At 43.8% G+C, this 20,242-nt stretch overlaps 2 protein-coding genes and 1 pseudogene across 2 annotated transcripts; 2 read left to right on the top strand and 1 right to left on the bottom strand.

Moving 5' to 3' along the window:
• Positions 1-7,374: 7,374 nt before the first annotated feature.
• Positions 7,375-9,447, top strand: LOC136525664 (putative disease resistance RPP13-like protein 1). The gene is made up of 2 exons (XM_066518577.1): positions 7,375-7,594; positions 8,297-9,447. Exons 1-2 carry the CDS (start codon positions 7,375-7,377, stop codon positions 9,445-9,447), a joined length of 1,371 nt encoding a protein of 456 aa, XP_066374674.1.
• A 41-nt stretch (positions 9,448-9,488) lies between these two features.
• Positions 9,489-10,058, bottom strand: LOC136525663 (BTB/POZ and MATH domain-containing protein 2-like). The gene has a single exon (XM_066518576.1). The coding sequence runs from the start codon at positions 10,056-10,058 to the stop codon at positions 9,489-9,491; it is 570 nt and encodes a 189-aa protein (XP_066374673.1).
• Positions 10,059-11,338: 1,280 nt separating this feature from the next.
• LOC136525662 (uncharacterized) lies at positions 11,339-19,817 on the top strand (annotated as a pseudogene).
• Positions 19,818-20,242: the final 425 nt, after the last annotated feature.

Below are 20,242 nucleotides of genomic sequence, written 5' to 3'. Positions count from 1 at the left end.
ACACCTTCGGTAATTCCTTCACATGGGATGATGACAAATTCAAGGAGGATGAGCCTAAGAAGGCGGCGCATGAGTGTGTCGAGCATGATCACAATTTGGTGATTGTGAAAGATTGCTTCACCTCATGGTCAAGTGATGATGATGATGATCGATTCACTATAAGTTCACTTGACAAGGTTGATGATGATGCCACAAGTGTTGCAAATGATGATGCTACCCCATGCACACTTAATGGTGATGTTGGTTTATGCTCAAGCCATGATGATGATGCTACTACAAGCTCTCCAACTATACCACATTGTCTCATGTCATAAGGTGACACCAAGATATCAAATGATAATGTAGTTGATCATGTTGATTCATATGATGAGCTTGTTAGTAGACTTGCTAGCATGACCATGTCTTTAGAAAATGAGAAAGCTAAAACATTGAAATTGGAAAACGAAAACTCATTTCTAAAGAACTCTTGTGAAGAACATAAGAAAATACTTGATGCTTTCAAATCTTCACATGATGAGCTAAAATTGAATCATGAGACACTACTTGCATCTCATGATGAATTATTAGAACAACATGCTTCTCTCATTAAAGTGTTAACAAAGAAACTTAAAAATAGTAAGAGCTCATCACATGGGTCAATTGATCAATCACATATTGTTGCTAACCCTTGTGATGTAGGCAAGAAGTATGTATCCACCTCTTGTGATGATTTATTAGCTATGCCATATTCTTCGCATATAGATACTTGTTCTACCTTCTATGTCTTGTGAGACTAACCTTTTGAAGGAGAACAATGAGCTCAATGAACAAGTGAAGAAATTGAGCAACAAGTTAGAGAGGTGCTACAACTCTCAAGTCACCTTTGAGCATATGTTGAAGACTCAAAGAAACTTTGGTGACAAGAGTGGAGTCGGCTTCAAGACTAGCAAAATCAATCATCAAGAAAGACGCAATGACATAAGTGGCATTGGCTTCAACAAGAGCAAGATCAAGGGCAAAAGATGGGGCAAGAGAAGATATAAAGAGAGATAAGAAGCAAGAACAAGAGAAGCTCTCTTATTTCATGTGCTTCAAGTGCCATGAAGTGGGACATCTTGCAAATGGTTGCCCCAATAAAGAAAAGCTCAAGTTGAAGAAAGAAGAAGAGAGGCTAAGGCATGTGAAGTGCTTCAAGTGCCGCACTTGGGGTCATCTTACCTCAATGTGCCCAACCAAGCAATTGGTGAAGCAACAAGTGAAGCCTCAACCAAAGCCACAAGTTGAGCAAGAGAAGACACCCCAAGAGCAAATCAAGATCAACCATGAAGATGGTGGTGATTTGATGATAAAGAAGAAGAAAACAAGAAGGGGTGGAAAGGCAAGGCATCTAATGCAAACTCAAGATGCCAAGATGATGAGCAAGAATGAAGATGAGAAGAAAGATTATGCTCACATCAAGTGCTTCAAGTGTGGAAGTATGGGACACTTTGCATCTAAGTGTCCTACTAAGCTTGAGAAGAAGGCTCAAGCAATCCATGAGAGGCAAGGCAATGAGAAGCACCATATGAGCAAGGAAGAGAAGGCTTAATCAAAGAGAAAGTGCTACTCATGCTAGGAAAGGGGACACATGGCACATTCATGTCCCCTAGGTAAAACTTCTAAGCCTATTTCAATTGATGATGATTCTATGCTTAGGAAAGATGATAATGGTACCTTTATGGTTGCTATTGCAAAACATCCCGCTATTCAAACTAAGGCTATGCCTAAGTATGTTGCTCCTAACTTGAGAGGACCCAAACTTGTTTGGTACCATCAAAAAGTAGATGATTGATTGTAGGTACCATCAGCATTGGATACTTGATTCAATTGATTTCATATTGATCATCATATGTTGAGTCAAGATATGAAGCCTAGTGTGCATCCAAACCCAATGCCAAGTGAAAATTGAGTGAAGTCCAAGTACTATCAATATACAAGTGCTATAATTCAAGTTGTTGGTGATTCATTGGATATATTTGATGACTTGCAAATAATTGAGTTGAAGCTTGCAAGTTGGATGATCATAAGCTAACCAAGGTATATCTCTTGTTGATCATTTCATTTGGGTGCATATGAGTTGATTGAATTGGATAAATATGCAATATTGCTTGCTATGAGATAATTGAATGGATAATTGATTAGTAGTCAAGTTTGGATTGATTTGTGTTGGATAAGTTCATAAGATGATATTTAGTAAGTGGATTGAATGGATTTATGCCTTGTGAAAGTATTCAAACGAGTTAGTTTCAAGTTTGATTCATATTTGACGAAGTATAGCTCAAGTGATTAAAATCTGTCCTATATTGAAAATCTGAGTGAGCTGTGATCTTAGCCATGTTTGAGTAATCAAAACTTATTGGATTGGCATAAAAATTGGTGTACATGCTCTAGACTTATGGTATAAGATGCTATAAAATTTTCATGAGAATTGGATAAGAAATGCTTTAGTTTTGGAGTGGATCTTGTTAGCTATAGTGCAACAGTTTTTAGCATGTAGCAGTGGTGGAAGAATTGAAATCTGGTAGCAATCTAGAAGTCAAATGAAGCTCAAATTTTACAGCTTCTAGATGACTTAGTAAATCACATCTCCAGCAAATTTTGTGGTATTTGGATTTGTACTTTGAGAAATATGCTTATTCCTTTAAAGGGTACAAAATCTGTCAAAAAAGTGACAAATGTTGGATTGATCTAGAGTCACTTTGATTGAAAGGTCCTCAAGTTGGAAACATGTTTACAAGTGTTTAAGGTACCTAAGTTTGGTTTTGAGATAATCTAGAAGTATGACAAGCAAAGAGTACAAGGTCATTTGATTGTGGAGTATATTTTGCACACTTTTGGTACTCAAGACGAAGATCAAGATCAAACTCAAGTTGAAGATGAAGTTTAAGTTCTAGATATGATTAGAGATCATTTGGTAGAAAGAAAAGGACTTAAACAAGTAGAAAGAAAAGGACTTAAAGAAGGAATCAATGTTACTCATCAAGTTAAGTCCATCACTTGGATCAATCAATCAAGCTATTTCAAGTGAGTATCAAGAATGGTTCTTTGGAGAGAGGCCACTTCTCCCTAGTGTAGGGTCTTGCCGCCTATATGTAGGTAAACTAAGTGTGGTACTTGGAAGGCTAACATGAAAGTGGTGATCCGAGGAACATTTGAGATGCTTAGTTGAAGAAATCAAAATGGTTGATCAAGAAAAGCAAGCAACACCCAAAAGAGAGCTAGTCATGATATTTCAAGTGGTATTCTCAAATTGATGCTATCATGCAAGTAAAGATGAAAAGAAGAAGCAAGCCAACCACAACAAGAAAGTGCACTTGATCATAAGTGGTGTTCATTTCATATGGGTGAAGAATGGAATTAAAAATGGTATCTATTGGTCTTCACCAAGCTTATAATTGGACTTCACACTGCTATTGGAGTAATGAATTGGAATCTATGTGACTATCCTCTACTTCAACATAGCAAAGGTATCATTGTAATGTGCATAATCATTTCATCCCTTACTAGTATGCGGTTAGTGCATATAGTACATGCTTCATAGGATCATGCATAACAAATGAAATGTTTAAATTCATAACCTACCACTATTGCTTGAATTATTACTTGATCTAGTGGTTAGTATATGAATTTGTTCATGAGCTAGTGATCCTAAGTACTTGATCTAATTTGGATTGCTAACAAGTGACAAGTACAATATTGGCAAGATAACCCTTGCAAGAGGTGTGAAGAAGCTTGTCATTGGTTCAAACCAGACTTGAAAGCTTAGGCAAATCAATTTAGTTCAAGTCAACCATAGAAGCTCATGATAGTGATAAGAGTACAAGCACAAGACAACAATGCAAATAGATATCTAGTTTGTTTGTTTTAAGTGATATCTAGACTCAAGTATTTCATCAAGAATCTACAAATGATGTCTAGATCAACTCACAAGTGATATCCTATAAGTGGTACTCATGAAGATAACAAATGTTCAAGAAATTGTTTTTATTGATAAATCCAACAAGCGGTTCCATACTAGAAGATTCTTTCAAGTGATATCATATCTACACATGGTATCAATCATGCAAGATGATGATTCCACAAGTGATCCTCAACTTTAAGTGATCATCAAATGAAGAATGCATCCTTCACCTACAAGAGCTCAAGTGTATCAAATGGATGACCCATGCTATCACATAAGGGGAGGTGTCCCACAAATTGATCTCAAGATCAAAAATCTTATGTGTGGTATCTCAAGAAGCCCTACACAAGATACAAGTGGTACAAGTTACAAGTGGTATCTACAAGTAGTGTCATTCCAACAATCAAGTAATGTCCATAAAAAATGCAAGATTCAAGCCTCAACCATCTACCCCAAACGTATACCTTTGCATCAATGAGAACCTCACCTTTTATGGAATTTGATGACAAAGGGGGAGAGATTGTACAAAGATATGAAAGCTTTGAGATTGAGATTATACAAGGGGGAGAGATAAAATATAAAAGCTCAAAGAAGTAGAGGTTGGACATGGATATGGACAAAGAGGGAGCAACATTGAAGAAAAGAGATGGATCAAAATTCTTGAATAAGAGAAGCACACAAGTAGGGGGAGCAAGCTCATGAACTTTGATTGATTGCATTTGATATGTGCATATCCATGTGCTTGCTTGCATTGCATAAGCTTTCAAATTCAATATACATGCTTGTGTGGTATATGCTAGTTGTAAAACTTGAATGATGATTTGATAACTAGCATGCATAGGATGATAGCTAGACACTTGGTATGCTTTTCAAGTAATGCTAGTACCTTGCTTTTAATGTTGATCTCACAAGGTATCTAGTGCTTTTATTTCCAAGTGATATCTAGCTAACCATGGTGCTAAGGATGAACTTAAAGGTGCAACTCCGATTGGTATCACGCTTCAAAGGTTTACTTTATACACCTTAGCATCATTTAGTAGTAATTACTCTCCCATAATTTTAATCTATGCATATGTGTGAGCTTCAAATCAAACACTCTAGCACATATGTAGGGGGAGCTAATACTACCATTTTGGGTTTGTGGTACTTGTCCAAAATTATTTACACATGGTAAAATTGCTTGGGCAAGCAACATAAATCCAAAAGAGCTTAATTTCCATATCTTTGTAAAGTTGTCATCAATTACCAAAAAGGGGGAGATTGAAAGGTCCTTGTGTGGTTTTGGTAATTGAGTGACAACCTAGGTGGACTAATTGTGTTTATGTGAGATACACAGGTGATTAGTCCACAGGTACATATGTGTGAGCAACATATGCCATAAAGGTGAAAATGGCTTGGAGATGTTGCAAAGCTCACACATGTGATGATGAAGGAGCTCATTGCACATGAGACATGACATTGAGTCATGTAATCAAGGTGGAGAAGATCAAGACAAGACTTGGCTTGATGGACTGGTTGCAAGCGTGAAGGGCAAGTCGGAGGCTTTGGAGCGATGGACCGTGTTGCGGTGAAGCTTGAGCAAGACTTGGCGCCGATGGACGAAGGCAACGGTGAAAAGCAAGTGAAGTCAAGATCGATGAACCAATATGATCACGTGATGATATGAAGTGGATCATATCATTGATGATCATGTTGGTGCATGTGTTGCATCAACATTGGAGGAGATGAAATGGAATGCGTAAGGAAAAGGTATAACCTAGGGCATTTCATTTCACCGGCATAGGTGTGTAGAGAAGTTGATGACCGGGTTTAGGATAGATGGCCATACTATCAAGAGGGGCAAACTTGTTTGCATATCGGTCATCTAGTGCCACTCGAGTGATCTAACTTTGCATCGTCGCTAGGATTGAGTGGCGTGGCAAGTTGAGTGGCTAATCCTTTGGAAAATGTTTGTGAATAGCTAACACACACACATGGTGGTGTACACTTGGTGGTGTTGGCACATTTACAAAGGAGATGAAGATGGAGTTGATGTGGACCAACTCGGCGATGAAACGGAGGCGAGAAGGGTTTGAAACTCCACCAGCGGTGCCACTGGCGCCCTATACAGAAAAATAGGGTCTCATAGAGTGGACCGGACGCTGGTCATGTGGTGATCAAACGCTAGGGTCCTGTGTCCGGTCAGTGGCGGCCAAGAGCGTGCAGGCATCGGTCTTCGACTGGACGCTGGCGCTGGAAGTGACCAGACACTGGCAGGGTGTGTCCGGTCAGGCTGACGTACGGTGATGTAGGCGACACAAAAAAGTTGGAGAAGGATCGGACGCTGACGCTGCGTCCGATCGTGACCGACCGGACGCGTTCGGTCGCGACTGGTACCTTACTAGAAATGATCGGACGCTGGGGTTGCTGCGTCCGGTTAGTTTGAGCAGCTGTGTCTGGTCATCACTTGACCATTGAGATCTAGTGATTGAGGTTGAATGGAGGCAATACATGGCGAGCATCTGTTGACCGGACGCTGAGGTCCTGTGTCCGGTCGATAAGACCGGAGCGTCCGATCATCCTGAGTTTTGCCTAGTGAAGGGGTAACAGCTAGTTTAGCCCGTGGGGCTATAAATAGAAGAGGTCTTGGCCTTAGGCCGGCAGCGGAGCATACTAGAGCCTTGGTGGCTTGTGTGGTAGTGCTTGGGAGCCCTCCATCTCACATATACTTGATAATGATCATTCGATTGTGTGAGAGAGCAATTCTAGTGCGATTGCATCATGAGGTTGCATTGAGTGGCATTAGGTGATCAAGTTGCAAGCTGGTGGTGCTTGTTACTCTTGGAGGTTGCCACCTCCTAGATGGCTTGGTGGTGGTCTCCATTGAAGCCCGCAAGAAGCTTGTGCGGTGCTCCGGAGAAAAGCTTTGTGAGGGACATTGTGCTCGCCCCGCGAGAGCCGCGAAGAGCAACTCTAGTTGAGTGTGTCATTGAGCTACCCTCACTTATGGGATAGGTTCTTGTGGTGCCCGACGTGCGAGCTTGGCGGGTGATGCCAATTAGCCGCCGAACCACTAAGTGAGCGGTCGACACAACGGGGACTAGCGTGTTGGCAAGCGCGTGAACCTCGGGAGAAAAATCACTATGTCAACCTTGTTCTTCCCGTTGGTTTGCATCCTAGTTACACAAGCTTGTAATTACTTTCATATACATTGTGCTTGTGTAGTTGCTCTTGTAATTAGTTAGCTCGTGTAGCTTACTAGTTACCTTCTTGCTTGTGTAGCAAAGAAATCCTAACAATGCCTCTTGAATTGCTTTGATATGGTCACATCGCATAACCTTTTGCTTCCTCCATTCAATCTTCAATTAAAAGTATGAATATATATATATGATTATATATATCAACACAATGGTAATAAAATAAATTATGTATATTTTTTACGTACTTCGAGGATCTCTTCACTTGTTCTCCTTAAGATGGCCGCGCAGGCAGTTGCGGGCTTGGCAGAGGTCGGCGCGCGGCGAGAGGGCGAGCTCCGCTCTGGCCACCATGAACGGCACGCAGGCGAGCACCGCCCAGCGGGCGCGGTGAGGGAGCGGAGCATGAGCAGCGTGACGACGAGGTTGCTGAGGCAGAATGCGGTATTGCGTCCCGCACCTCCGATTTGCAAGCTCCCCGCCTTGATCTCGCACGACGGTGCACCCCCACGACTCGACCGACGCCGATGACCAGACCAATGCGTAGGCGACGCTCGATCATCGCGGTGGTGGAAACTTCTGAAATCCAGCCGCGCCGCTGCTCATCTTGAGGAGGAAGAAGCTTGTGGGTCGCTGACGCTTGACGCCATCACCAGGCAGTCAGAGAAAGAAGCAAGAGGATAGGGTTATGAGATAAGGGCATTTTAGACGTTTTCACTGGCCGGGTCCACATGTAAAGGCTGGCAAACGGCAAAAACCAGATGGAAAGTGGACAGAATGGCTTGGGTGACAAAAAAAAAGAAGTTTAGATGAATATCATCTAGGTGCACCTAAACTTTTTAATAATCTATAGGGAAGGGCTATCTTTTTAGGGAGAATTCTGTATTTGGCACCGAAATAAATCACTCTTTCGTATTTGGCACTAGAAATTTTAAACTTCCTTTTCTATAATCAACTTGAAAATTCCTTTCGTATATGACACTTCCGTCCATTTTGGCCATCCAACCATTTGTTGACTTCGTTGACCATGTCAGTTTTTTTAATAAGTACCAAAATAGCCCTCTTAATTTGGTCGCACACACCTGCTCGGTCCCTTCTTCCCCGTCAGTCTTCTCTTCCTGTGAAAACCGGAGGAGATGAGGATGGGGCGGAGGAGCCGTCGGCTGCCGGCGCCCAGCAAATCATGGCGCCCTTCCTTCAGCTAGAGGCGCCGGTCCCTCAGCCGAGGTCTCCCCATGGTGGCAGATCGACGAGCGGGTCCAGCAGGGGTCGCGGCAGCGGGGCGGGCCGAACTTCTGGCAGGGGACGCGGCGGTGGGGCGGGCTCACCGGCCGGCGCTGGCCCCATCTCGCGGGGCGGGGGGCGTGGTACGAGGAGATCGCGAGGCGGCTCCGCCGCAAGATCGACGGCATCTGGGCGAGGTACGAGGAGATCGCGTCGGACAGGAAGAAGCTCCGGCTGTGGCCCGATGACGGCGCGCCCTGGCCGGCGGCGAGCCCACTCGTGCCAAGCAGCGCGCTTCCCCGTCCCGAGCGCCTCCACGGGCGGCAGCGTGACATCGAGAGGGTCGCCGCGCTGGTACGCGGGGAGCCGGACGACAGGAGGACCTACGCTGTCGTGCCCATCGTCGAGACGGCCGGCGTCGGCAAGAAAGCTCTGATGCAGCACATCTGCGGCATGGAGGCTGTGAAGTCGTGCTTCGAACTGACACACTGGATTTGGGTATCCTATGAGTTTGACGTCGTCAGCGTGACCCACAAGATCGTCGAGGCGGTCACCAGATCGCGCCCGGAGTGCGGCGAGCTGAGCATGCTTCATGAGCTCATAGTCGAGCACCTTGCGGGGATGAGGTGCTTGATCGTTCTCGATGACGTGTGGGATGACAATCCCAGCCACTGGAACAGCCTGATGGCCCTGCTAAGCTGCTGCACTCCGGGGAGCGCGGTTGCCATGACGACGAGGAGCAACAAGGTTACCAGGATGGTGAGCACCAAGGTGTATCATCTCAAATGCTTGTCAGATGAAGGCTGCTGGCGTGTATGCCAGCGACGGGCACTGCCGAATAGTGATGCCAACGTCGACCAAGAACTTGTAGAGATCGGTGAGAAGATCGCGAAGAAATGTCAGGGCTTGCCATTGGCGGCAGAGGCAGCTGGTAGTGCCCTAGGTGCTTCAACCAGCTGGAAGCACTGGGATGAAGTCCTAAATAAGGACTTGTGGGCTGATAATGAGGTGAAGAATCTGGTACTGCCGGTGCTGAAGGTGAGCTACGACCACCTGTTCATGCCGCTGAAGCGTAGCTTTGCGTTTTGTTCATTGTTTCCAAAGGGCTTAACCACTAATTTCTTCTAGGATAGTCCTAATCGTCATTACCAAATGATGAAATCTTAGGCTCATGTCTTCAATTTCCTTCTCTTGCATTGCTTGAACAGGTAAAGCTCGGACATCAACTCCTTCACGAGAACAGGGCAGCTTTTAGTCAGATGCTCAAAGCCATCAGTTTCCATGACTGCTTCCAGTGCATCAGGAGATTTGAGAAACTCAATGCAAGCCTGCTTGAGACCATGGCAGGAGTGCTGTTCAGCCAACACCAACGTGGTTGCGGCCGTGCCGACGTCTAGGTGCCTGTATAGCTTCTCCTCACAAATCAGCTTGAGCCTCTGCATGTCATACCTGTCCGCCGCTTCCAGCAGATGCTGGGCCATCGTGGCCTCCTCTTGTTCCTCCATCTGTGGCAGCGAGTCAGTGTAGATGAAATGGAGCAGGGCCTTGAACACCTGAGGTAACATGTCATCAATCCGGATGCAGTCCCCTGTGGCCGTGCTCTCCTTCATGGCGCCCCACAGCTCTGCTTTGAAGACTCGCGACCGGGCCGCAAGCAGAAACCTGTGAGCGCTGAATGACTCGCCGGCAACTTGGAAAGTAACATCGGCAGCGAGCTGGGAGCTCGCGTGTGGGGCCATGACAGCGGCGCTGGTGCACGGTGAGGCGCTGTGGTGCCGGCAGACCTCGCGCGGACAGCGGCGAGCGGCACGTGGAGACCGCGATGACCAGCGCGCGGCACTAGCGAGGTTGCGGCAAAGCGAGCTAGGCGCTCCCGTGGGGGCAGCGACACGCCATCGTCCTGCCTCCTTCAGTGGTAGGGCAGCGATGCGGAGACGTTGGTACGGGGTCTATGCGTCGGGTCGCTAGGGCGATGGCACGGGGCTGCGCAAGAGCTCTGGCAATATCGTCCATACTAAAATACTTGAATTTCCCTATTTGGCACCGTGGATTTCTGCTGTAAAATAAGGGTATTTATGTCTTTTTATCAGTCACTTGACACCGTTATGATCCTAAATGGACGGTAGTGCTATTTACGAATTTTTTTTTAACTTGATGCCAGATAAGAAAGTTCAAATTTTCAAGTGCCAAATACAAAGCACTGATTTGTTTTGGTGCCGAATAAATAATTCTCTCGTCTTTTTATGGCCTCGGCAGTGGTATTTGATGGCATAACCCATGCAGAATCCCTTTAAACCTTAGCGTGCAGAGAAGCATTAGCTTTATCACGCGATTTGCTTCTCCGTAAGATCTAGTAGCGTCTGACTGTCTACCCGTGAATCCGTGATAAAAAGTTTGAATGAAGGATCATTGGGAGTTTATGGCGGACAAATAATATGGGAGATTAAGGCGTAGGAAACCTTCACCCTATTTGCTTCTTATAAGCCGTACTTTTTCAACCAACGAACATTATTTTTCTCTCACAACAAATCAGCCAACAGTACTTTCAGCCATGCCTTATCAGCCAAGCGAACGGGGCACTTATTCGAAGAGATACAACTTGTTCATGAGAATCACTGACATCGTTCATGAGAATCGCCGACATAACACACATGCACATAATTTAGCAAAGGAGTAATATTTATGCTAGTTTAGGTAGACATGTGTGGGCTACTTACACCCCCGGAAAGTCGTTTGTATCCAAAAATAATTGTTCATTAATTGAATCCGAAGTTTCTAAAAAAAATTATTCCTTTTATCTAGAAGATCTAGAGTACAATGTTAAGAAAGTTCAATATCAAAAATTATTTTACAATGGATCTAATAAATATACGTTGATGTCGTAAGGTTTATTTATTTATGTATTTTGCTATAAATAAATTTAATAAACAAAACTAATAAAGAACGTAGAAACGCGCACATATCCGCTTCCGCAGCAGATGTGGGTGCCGTAGTTTTTAGAGGGAACCGATGCCGCGGCATGCCGCTTGCAGCAGAAGCCAACGGGCCCTTGTCAATTTGGAAGGTGAATGAACGAACGGCGCCCACCACCCTGTATGATAATTGGCCCCGGAAACTTTGGGACAAAATCAGAAGAACTCCCGGAAACATCAGCGGGCCGTTGGTAGAACAGACCCGGCCGGCGTACTCCGCAGGGCCTGGGAAAGAAAGGAAAACGCTAGGGCACAGGGACTCTTGTCATCGTTGCGATGACGACGGTCGACGCCGCACCAGAGACTACGCGCGCGGCGAAGAGACGAGACCAGTACCAGGCAACGCCGCGCCGGGCCTTTCTGTTCTCCATCTGATGACGTCAAACAATGTGGTGGACTGGTGGTCCGCCGTTTCGTTGATCTCCCAGGAATTGAGAAATTTAGGCGGATTCGATGGGGAAAAAATGGCATTTACATTGTTGTCACCATGTTTTTAACTTTTTATTAATTTATTTATATACAGACGAATACTTATCCCATGTGAGGGGAGGCGAGATCCGGCGATCTCTCGTTGATTTCGCCAGCAATCTTCCCCCAAAACTACGAGAGATTGTTCGCGCTTTGACGCTCTTTCATCTGAACCGTTTGGTTCGTGCCGTGATCGCCGATATGAGAAACTGCAGGCTCACGCTTGCCGTCCCCCCATACGTGGTGTCGCCCCAGAAGTCGTGCAGACCCAGAAAGCCGCCGGATCCAGGAGCGTGCTCGGGAGGGCACCAAAACTCGGTGAGGAAGACTCCTCCGCTATCTGCTAGCAGTGTTAGAGCTACCTCGATGAATCTAGAGATGGATTTGATTGATTGGTTGAATGCGGAACATTTTCCCCCTTTGAGTTCTCGTCGCAACATCACTAAGGTTACTTTTGGGCTGCCTAAGCATTCTCAACCGTGTGATTTGATCGTAGAGCACCGTCTGTAGAATCAACATCTTCCCCCAATCGCAGCAGCGGACCCTGATTCAATTGTGGTGGGCAATCTGCCAATTCATTTCTCATGGGCTAGCAAGGCTGCAGAGTTGGATTCGGAGTGCAGACGGTCTGCGGATCAAATCATTGAAGAACTGCGTTCACCAGGTGATCCCCATAGAGATCAGAGTTCGAAGCAGAGTTCAGAGCCACCATTGCCGAAGCAGAGCACTGCTGCGATGGTGGGCGGGAGGAGGAAGCCGACTACCGCAGAAAAGGCCAAAAAGGTTATTGGGCTGGCCCAAAATTTGGGCCCGTGTATTGAGGAGCTCTTCGATCACTCGTACCCCCCTGCCAAATCAAGATCCCCTCGTCCCCGGCCATCTCGCTGGGTCTAGGTCGAGGCGGCTAGGGTTTGGGACCCATCGGCGGAGCATTTTCCGCGCGAGCGCGAGTGATATCCAGCGATTCGGTGAGGGAGCAAAACACCTGCGTCATGTAACCCCTGTCCTCACCGACGACACAGCTTTTGTGGAGGTAGTCAAGCTCTCGATGAACAAGAAGCAACCCCAAGGGCTGGGCGTGAGGGCTGGGCGTGAGGCAAGAGGATCGTTTCCGTGATGACAGAGATGGGAGAGAGAGCTCGCAGAACTACTATCGGGAGGAGCGTGATGCCTATCAAGGTCATGATGGACGACCTCGCCGTGATTTTTTAGAGGGAGGTAGTAGAGATTTGAGACAGCAACGTGAGTTCTACGAGGATGGTGATAGAGATCATGACCAGAGACAAAATCGCCAGCAATTTCGTGATCCGAGAGACTTCCAAGGGTGCAAGCGGGCGGGGGATCAGTAAGCTGCTAGAGATGTCAGGCAAATGACAGAAGAAGACCTCCGCCATAAGCTTGAGGACAGCCGGAGGGGCTACAATCCGCAGCAGGCTGGCGACTTCAACTCAGATCAGTTTCACTAGATGAAATGCTTTAATTGCAATGAGGAAGGTCATCATTGTTCTACTTGCAAGAACCCTCCATTCTGTTATAGTTGTAGAGATGTCGGGCATAAATCCACTCCATGTCCCTTGAAGTCTAATAGAGGTCTGAAGCTATGTGGTTATGGCATGCCCGGTCAGTTGTTTTATTTGCTGAATTTACCTGAGAGAAAACCAGATGTCAAGGGTAAAGCGGTGATGGATACTCCAATTAGAGCTCTTGTCTCTGTCCTTGAGGGTAGAGGTACTAAAGCAAGAATTAAAACTGAATTGCAATATTTGGTGGACTCGGAATGGAACTGGGATGTCAAACGAACTTCGGGTAGTGAATTTCTGGTTAGCATCCCCTCAAGAGCTATGATGAATTTACTGACTAAAATGGGCAATATCAAGTTTGTTACAGCAGATATTGTGGCAGTAATTGAAGAAACTATTAGGGAGCCTGATGCTTTCCAAGTTTTACAATCTGTCTAGGTCAAAGTTGTGGGGACCCCGAAGATTGCTAGATCTAAATTTGTTGTAATAGAGTTGGCTCAGCTGGTGGGTGACCCTGAAGAGATACATTTCCCCTCCCTGCAGTGGAAATATATATGGGTAAAAGTGGCGTGCAAAAATCCTAGCCAGATTGGAGGGACATCTAAAGTGTTCATTAATAAACAAGGCAGGAAAATTTCTTGGTTCTATTCTGACAAACTCAAGAAGGAACCACCAATGAAACCTGATGATGAGCTAGATGATGATGAAGATGCAGTAACTGATGAAGAAGATCCAGAATCCCAGGAGAGTCTTGTCTAGCTAGAGTCTAGCAACCCTAGCTCATCCTTCATCCTCAGCTGCTACAAAGCCTAGCTCATCAGACTATCAGGGTAAAAAAGCTGATGAGCAAGTCATGAATTCTGGTTCTCCTGAGCCTAGAGACAGAACAAAACCAATGCATCACTCTGATGTTTTCCAGAAAATGTTTAAGATGGTTGCTAGCCAGGTGCTGATGCTCAACACATTGTCAGACTTTCTCAACTAAGAGGAGATTCTAGTCATTCTGAGCAGCCTGGGGACCTAGCAAATCATGATGATGTATTTTACTCCAAAAATGTTAGTCTCCAGCAGACTGTTGATACTGTTGGACAGACTGGTGGTTCAGACTCTCTATATTGTAAGCTGTACACTCTGACAAGATAAATGGAGAGGCTGAGGAGTCCAATCCTGAGGCTACTTTTAAGGTTATGAAGATTTTTGGTGCTGTTGATGACAGTCATGTGGTGAAGCCTGCAGAGCAAATGCATATGGATGTGGTCTCATATGCTAAAGCTAGTCAGGTGCTTGGGGCCAATTCAGATACAACAACCTCTGCATCAAACAAGTTACCTGTTTGCTGTACAAGGTAGAGTTTAAGACTTCAAGATAGAGATGCTCATGTCTAGGAGAAAGCAATGGCAAGGAAGGCTACTCCCAAAGGTACTACCTCTTCTTCTAACCCTTCCTCCTATGATTCTACTTGTACCCTAGACACAATTGCTAGTGTGTGTGGCTTTTCCTTGGACAATGAGGAAGCAACCAAAATAGCTAATATCTCCCTGATACAAGCAAAAGAAGAGGCTATGGCTGCTCTTCTGAAAACAAAGCAGAAAATTGTCTCGAGTTCTGAAACAATTAGAGATCAGACGGAGGATGAGGGTTCTGATCAGACGGAGGATGAGGGTTCTTTTGCACAAGATCCTTCTGCTTTAGAGTTGGCAGGAGACAGAGTTGATGATTCTGATAACTTATTACCTGTGGATCAAGGATGAAGACCTTATTCTAGAATATAAGGGGGTTGGGCAATGCTGGGAGAAGAAAGTTACTATTAGAGTTAGTCAACAAACATGCGTTCGACTGTATATGTTTACAAGAAACTATCAAGTCATCCTTCAAGCAAAGAGAGTTAGATAGGTTTACTAGCCAGAAAGAAATGCACTGGTCATGGCTCCCATGTTCTGGGCACTCAGGTGGTTTATTAATGGGGATTGACAAGGAATTGACAGATGTCAGTTCAGAGGATAAAGGTGAGTTCTTTCAAAGCTGCACGCTTAGTATGAAAGCTGATGGGTTTCAGTGGTGTTTGGTCAACATCTATGGGCTAGCTCATGATGAGAGGAAACTGGAATTTCTTGAGGAAATCTAGAACAAAGTGCTTAACTCTGAATTTCCTATTATGCTTGGTGGAGATTTCAATTTGGTTACGAAAATAGAGGAGAAGTCTATAGGCAATGTGGATGTTAATCTTATGAATGCTTTCAATGATATGATCAACACCACGTCTCTAAGGGAATTTCATAGGTCAGGGAGTAGATACACTTGGACTAATAAACAGAACCCACCTATTATGTATGTGTTGGATAGAGTTCTGGTTTCCAATGAATGGGAGGACAAATTTGACTTAACCACTGTGATCACCGCTCCAAGACTGGGATCGGACCATATAATCCTCTGCTTGTAGACACTGGGGATAGTTTTGTCTTACAACAACACTACTTTAGATTCAGTGCCCATTGGCTCAATCAAGCCGGGTTTCATGAATGGGTTAAGAACAAGTGGTCTGCCAGATATAAACATGATCCGTTAGATCATTGGCATATCACTTCAGGAAAGCTGAGAAGAGCTATTAAAGGTTGGGTTCAGAATCTTGACAGCCAGCAGAAGAAAAAGAAGCAGGACCTATTGAGTCGTATTAACATGTTAGATGAATGGAGTGAGTCTAGACCTCTGGCTTAGGTGGAATGGGATGAGAGATATGAATTGGAGAAATTACTTCAACAAATCTTGACAGATGAGGAAATCCAGTGGCAGAGGAGAGGAGGTGAGAAGTGGATTTTGGCAGGGGACTCAAATTCTAGCTATTTTCACAAATGTGCCAATGGGAGAAGAAGCAAAATGAAGATTTCCATGTTAGAGGTGGAGGGTCATGAGGTTGTGGATCCTCAATGCTTTAAGGAACATATCACAAATGACTACAAACAATTGTTTGGCAAAGCAGAGGTTGCAGATATGCATTTAGATCATGATTTGTGGCCCTCTGATCAGCAAATCCAGCAGAGAGATAATGAGTTTCTCACCAGACCCTTCACTCTAGAAGAAGTGAATGCTACCATAAAGGAGATGAGAAATAATACTGCTCCTGGGCCTGATGGGTTTACTGTTGAGTTCTTTAAGGCATTTTGGACTCTTATTTGAGAAGACATCAAAGAGATGCTTGACAAGTTACATGCTGGGCATTTAGAGCTTTGGAGATTAAATTATGGAGTTATAATATTACTACCAAAAGTCAAGACAACCATTACTATCAAGCAATTTAGGCCAATATGTTTGCTGAATGTGATTTACAAAATCATCACCAAGACTTTGACCTTGAGATTAACTGCTGTGGTTAGCAAGGTGATTAGTCCCTTTCAGACTGCTTTTATTCATGGAAGGAACATTTTAGAGGGGGTGGTGATTTTGCAAGAGGTCTTGCATGAACTGAGATACTCTAAATCTTCTGGAGTTGTGATTAAACTGGATTTTGAGAAGGCTGATGATAAGGTTAACTGGAACTTTTTAGAAGAAGTGCTAAGAAAGAAGGGTTTTACTGAAACCTGGATGCAATGGATCAATAAAGCTATTAGAGGTGGCAGAGTGTGTATTGATCTAAATGGAGAAAGAGGTGATTTTTTTAGGAGTTTCAAAGGACTCAGGCAAGTGGACCCATTATCTCCCCTCCTGTTCAATTTAGTAGCTGATGCCTTGTCAGCTATGCTATTTAGAGCCAGCTCTGCAGGTATTATTCAAGGACTGGTTCCACATTTGGTAGATGGAGGTCTCACTCACCTGTAGTATGCTGATGATACTGTGATCCTACTCCAGTACTCCCCTGAAAATTTGAGAAATGTCATATTAATACTATCTTGCTATGAGGCAATGTCTGGTATGAAAATAAACTGTGAAAAGAGTGAGGTCTACATAGTCGTGCTTACAGATGAGGAGCAGTGCTTAGCAGCAAATTATTTGGGCTGCAAACTTGGGTCTTTCCCTATGAAGTATTTGGGTATGCCAGTTAGTTGTTACAAAATCATCAAAGCCCAACTGAGTTGTCAGTGAGAAAACAGAGAACAGACTGGGGACTTGGCATTGTGATTATTTGTCATCAGGTGGCAAGTCCACATTAATTGATTCATGTCTATCAAGCATCCCAATGTACACTATGGGTTATCACCTGTATGAAGGAAATTTTGAGAAAATTGGATTCTATAAGATCTAGATTTTACTGGCAAGGAACTTCAAAGAAAATTAATTGCCGTGCCTTGCACGGGTCTTAAAATTACCACGATATGTCTGTGTGTTATAATGTTACCAAAAAAATACTTTGAACGAGATATTCACAACATTACATTTGTAGCTAGATTTGTCCTTATGATTCATGTTCAATTAGAACGTAATTCAAGTTTTGACGTGATCATGTAAAATCAATACATTCTAGTTCATAGTATAACAACTTTGTTCATCCAAACTATCTAAAGTGAACTTGAGGAAATTATTTTCTACCTACGACTACGGGATCCTAAGGTGAACTTTTAGTCTCACGTACTATTTGTTTGTGATGAGAAGGAAAATACAATCTGCTATTGACATATAAAATTCAGAAGGAAAATACTTGCCCTCATTATCATACTTAAACCATTTTTTTTTATTTTTCAGGAAGCAGATCTATTTTGTTACGTAAGGAGTTTATCTTTTTTTAACAATTTTACTTACATTTTTTCCATAAATTATATTGCATATCATTATAATTGCTTAATTTGAAAATCGCGTTATCCATCGATACACGTTTAATGACTCTGGCCTGCCATGCTCGATGATACTCCTTTCCGTTTGTTTTTCTAAACCGGACCGGCGGTGAAGAGTCCTCTAGGGTAATTAAAAGTAATTCTGGTTTGGGTAATAAAGAAGAGTCCTGGGCGGACGCGAGGTGCAAGGGAACCTGGTTGGTGCGTGGTGCGCGCCGATCCCACGATGGCTGGATAGTGTATATATTTGGTATAGTTTTTTTAAGTCTTTGTGGTAAGATAATATACGTTTTTTTGTATCACCAGGTATGTGATTATTTTAGAGTCTTTTTAGGTGTAAAGAGTGACGCTGCTGGGTGAATTCTCTGTCGACGAATCTCTCCACACAGTACCATATGATTAAGTGGGAGGCCCTTAATAGGCCCAAAGTTTTTGGAGGTCTAGGTTTCATGGATGTGAGAGTTATGAATACATGCCTGATGGTTAAGTGGATAGACAAGTTAGAAAGAGGGGATAATAGTCTGTGTTGCATGTTGTTGAGAAACAAGTACCTGGGAAATAAGAGCATTTTTCAAGTCGAGAATAAAAGAGGTTTCCAGTGCTGGAAATCCTTGTTGGATATGAGAGAGTGGTATCAGAGAGGCAGAGGTATCAATGTCAGAGCTGGTTATCAAACAAGGTTTTGGCATGATTGTTGGTTGGGCTTCTGCCCCCTAAAGATAAAGTTTCCCAATCTTTTCAACATTGCATCTTACCCAGAAATAAAGGTAGCTAAGGCTGTTGTTAATGGTATGTGGAGGATAGAGCTCAGGAGACAGCTTAATGAGAGTTTGGCTTTGGAATGGTCACAACTAAAGGACTTGTTGGGTCTGTTGAGTTAACTGAAGGTCGGGATGAGGTTTTCTGGCTCCTAGAAAAGTCTAAGAAGTATTCAACAAGGTATCTCTCCAGATTAATGACCTCTGGGGCGGGGTGTGGGGGGGGGGGGGGGGGGGGGGGGGGGGGGGGGGGGGGGGTCATAGACCACCAAATGATGATAATTTGGAAATGCCCTATCCCGCTGAAGGTCAAAATTTTCATGTGGATGGCCACTCATGACAGGATTCAATGTGGAGTTCAGTTGAAGAAGAAAAAGTGGTCTGGCCTAGAGGAATGCTTTGTGTGTGGCAGTCTTGAAACTTCTGACCATATCCTAGTCCAATGCCCCATAGCAGTGTGTTCTCTGGTCCTTCATGCATGACTGCTTGGGATGGTTGTCATCTCCCATCAGTTGTGCTTCCATGTTTACTGAGATTGTGGAGAAATGTAGAGGAAAGAAGCAAGCGGTGACGATGTTCTTATGTGCAGGTGCTCTCTGGTCCATTTGGAAGACTCGCAATGATGTTGTGTTCAACAAGAAGACACTATCTTCTCCGGTGGCGCTCAGTTACAAGATGATCTCGCTGGCGAAGATGTGGAGCCCGCTGTTGAAGCCTAAACTGAAGCCGGTAGCTGAGGTGATGATTCAGTTGTTAGCTGCAAATGCGTCTGCTATGTAATGCTGGGGTGCGTAGGGGCATACCCTTGGCCCCCGTTCCGGTTGATGTATCAGTCGAGTTCAGTTTCTTTTTAGGTAGAGTTGTAGGGGTAACCCGTTGCATTTGGAAGTTGTTCGCGGATAGCGTCTGGAACTTGTCTGTAAAGCTGGTATCCCCAGCGTCGGATCTTGGCCTCGTTTCACTTTCTATAATGCCGGGCAATGCCTTTATCTAAAATATTTATATACAGGGACTCTGTAGATTCATGGCATATCCTCCTACGTTAATCGATTTTATTCTATAGCAATGTGTGTCCTCCACTGTAAGTACTGCCATACTAATATATATATAATAGGGAGAGTATATTCAATAGTCAGCTACAAAATAAGTTATTCTATAGCCACCTCTATTTACGATAATTTTATATACTAATTTACGATAATATCAATACATATTTACGATAGTTGGGTTACTATAATATATGAGAATATTTACCATAACGTTATAGTAAACCACTTAGTAAGGAGTTACTATAATCTCGTAAATTAATATAGTAATTATCGTAACTCAAAGTGGCTACATAATAAGTTATTTTGTAGCCAGCTATAGGATAGTGTATATATATATATATATATATATATATATATATATATATATATATATATATATATATATATATATAT

The sequence above is a fragment of the Miscanthus floridulus genome, chromosome 19 (genome assembly GCF_019320115.1).
Source record: "Miscanthus floridulus cultivar M001 chromosome 19, ASM1932011v1, whole genome shotgun sequence".
Classification (NCBI taxonomy): Eukaryota; Viridiplantae; Streptophyta; class Magnoliopsida; order Poales; family Poaceae; genus Miscanthus; species Miscanthus floridulus.
Note: the sequence above shows the minus strand (reverse complement) of the source record. Positions and strands in the feature narration are given on the sequence as shown.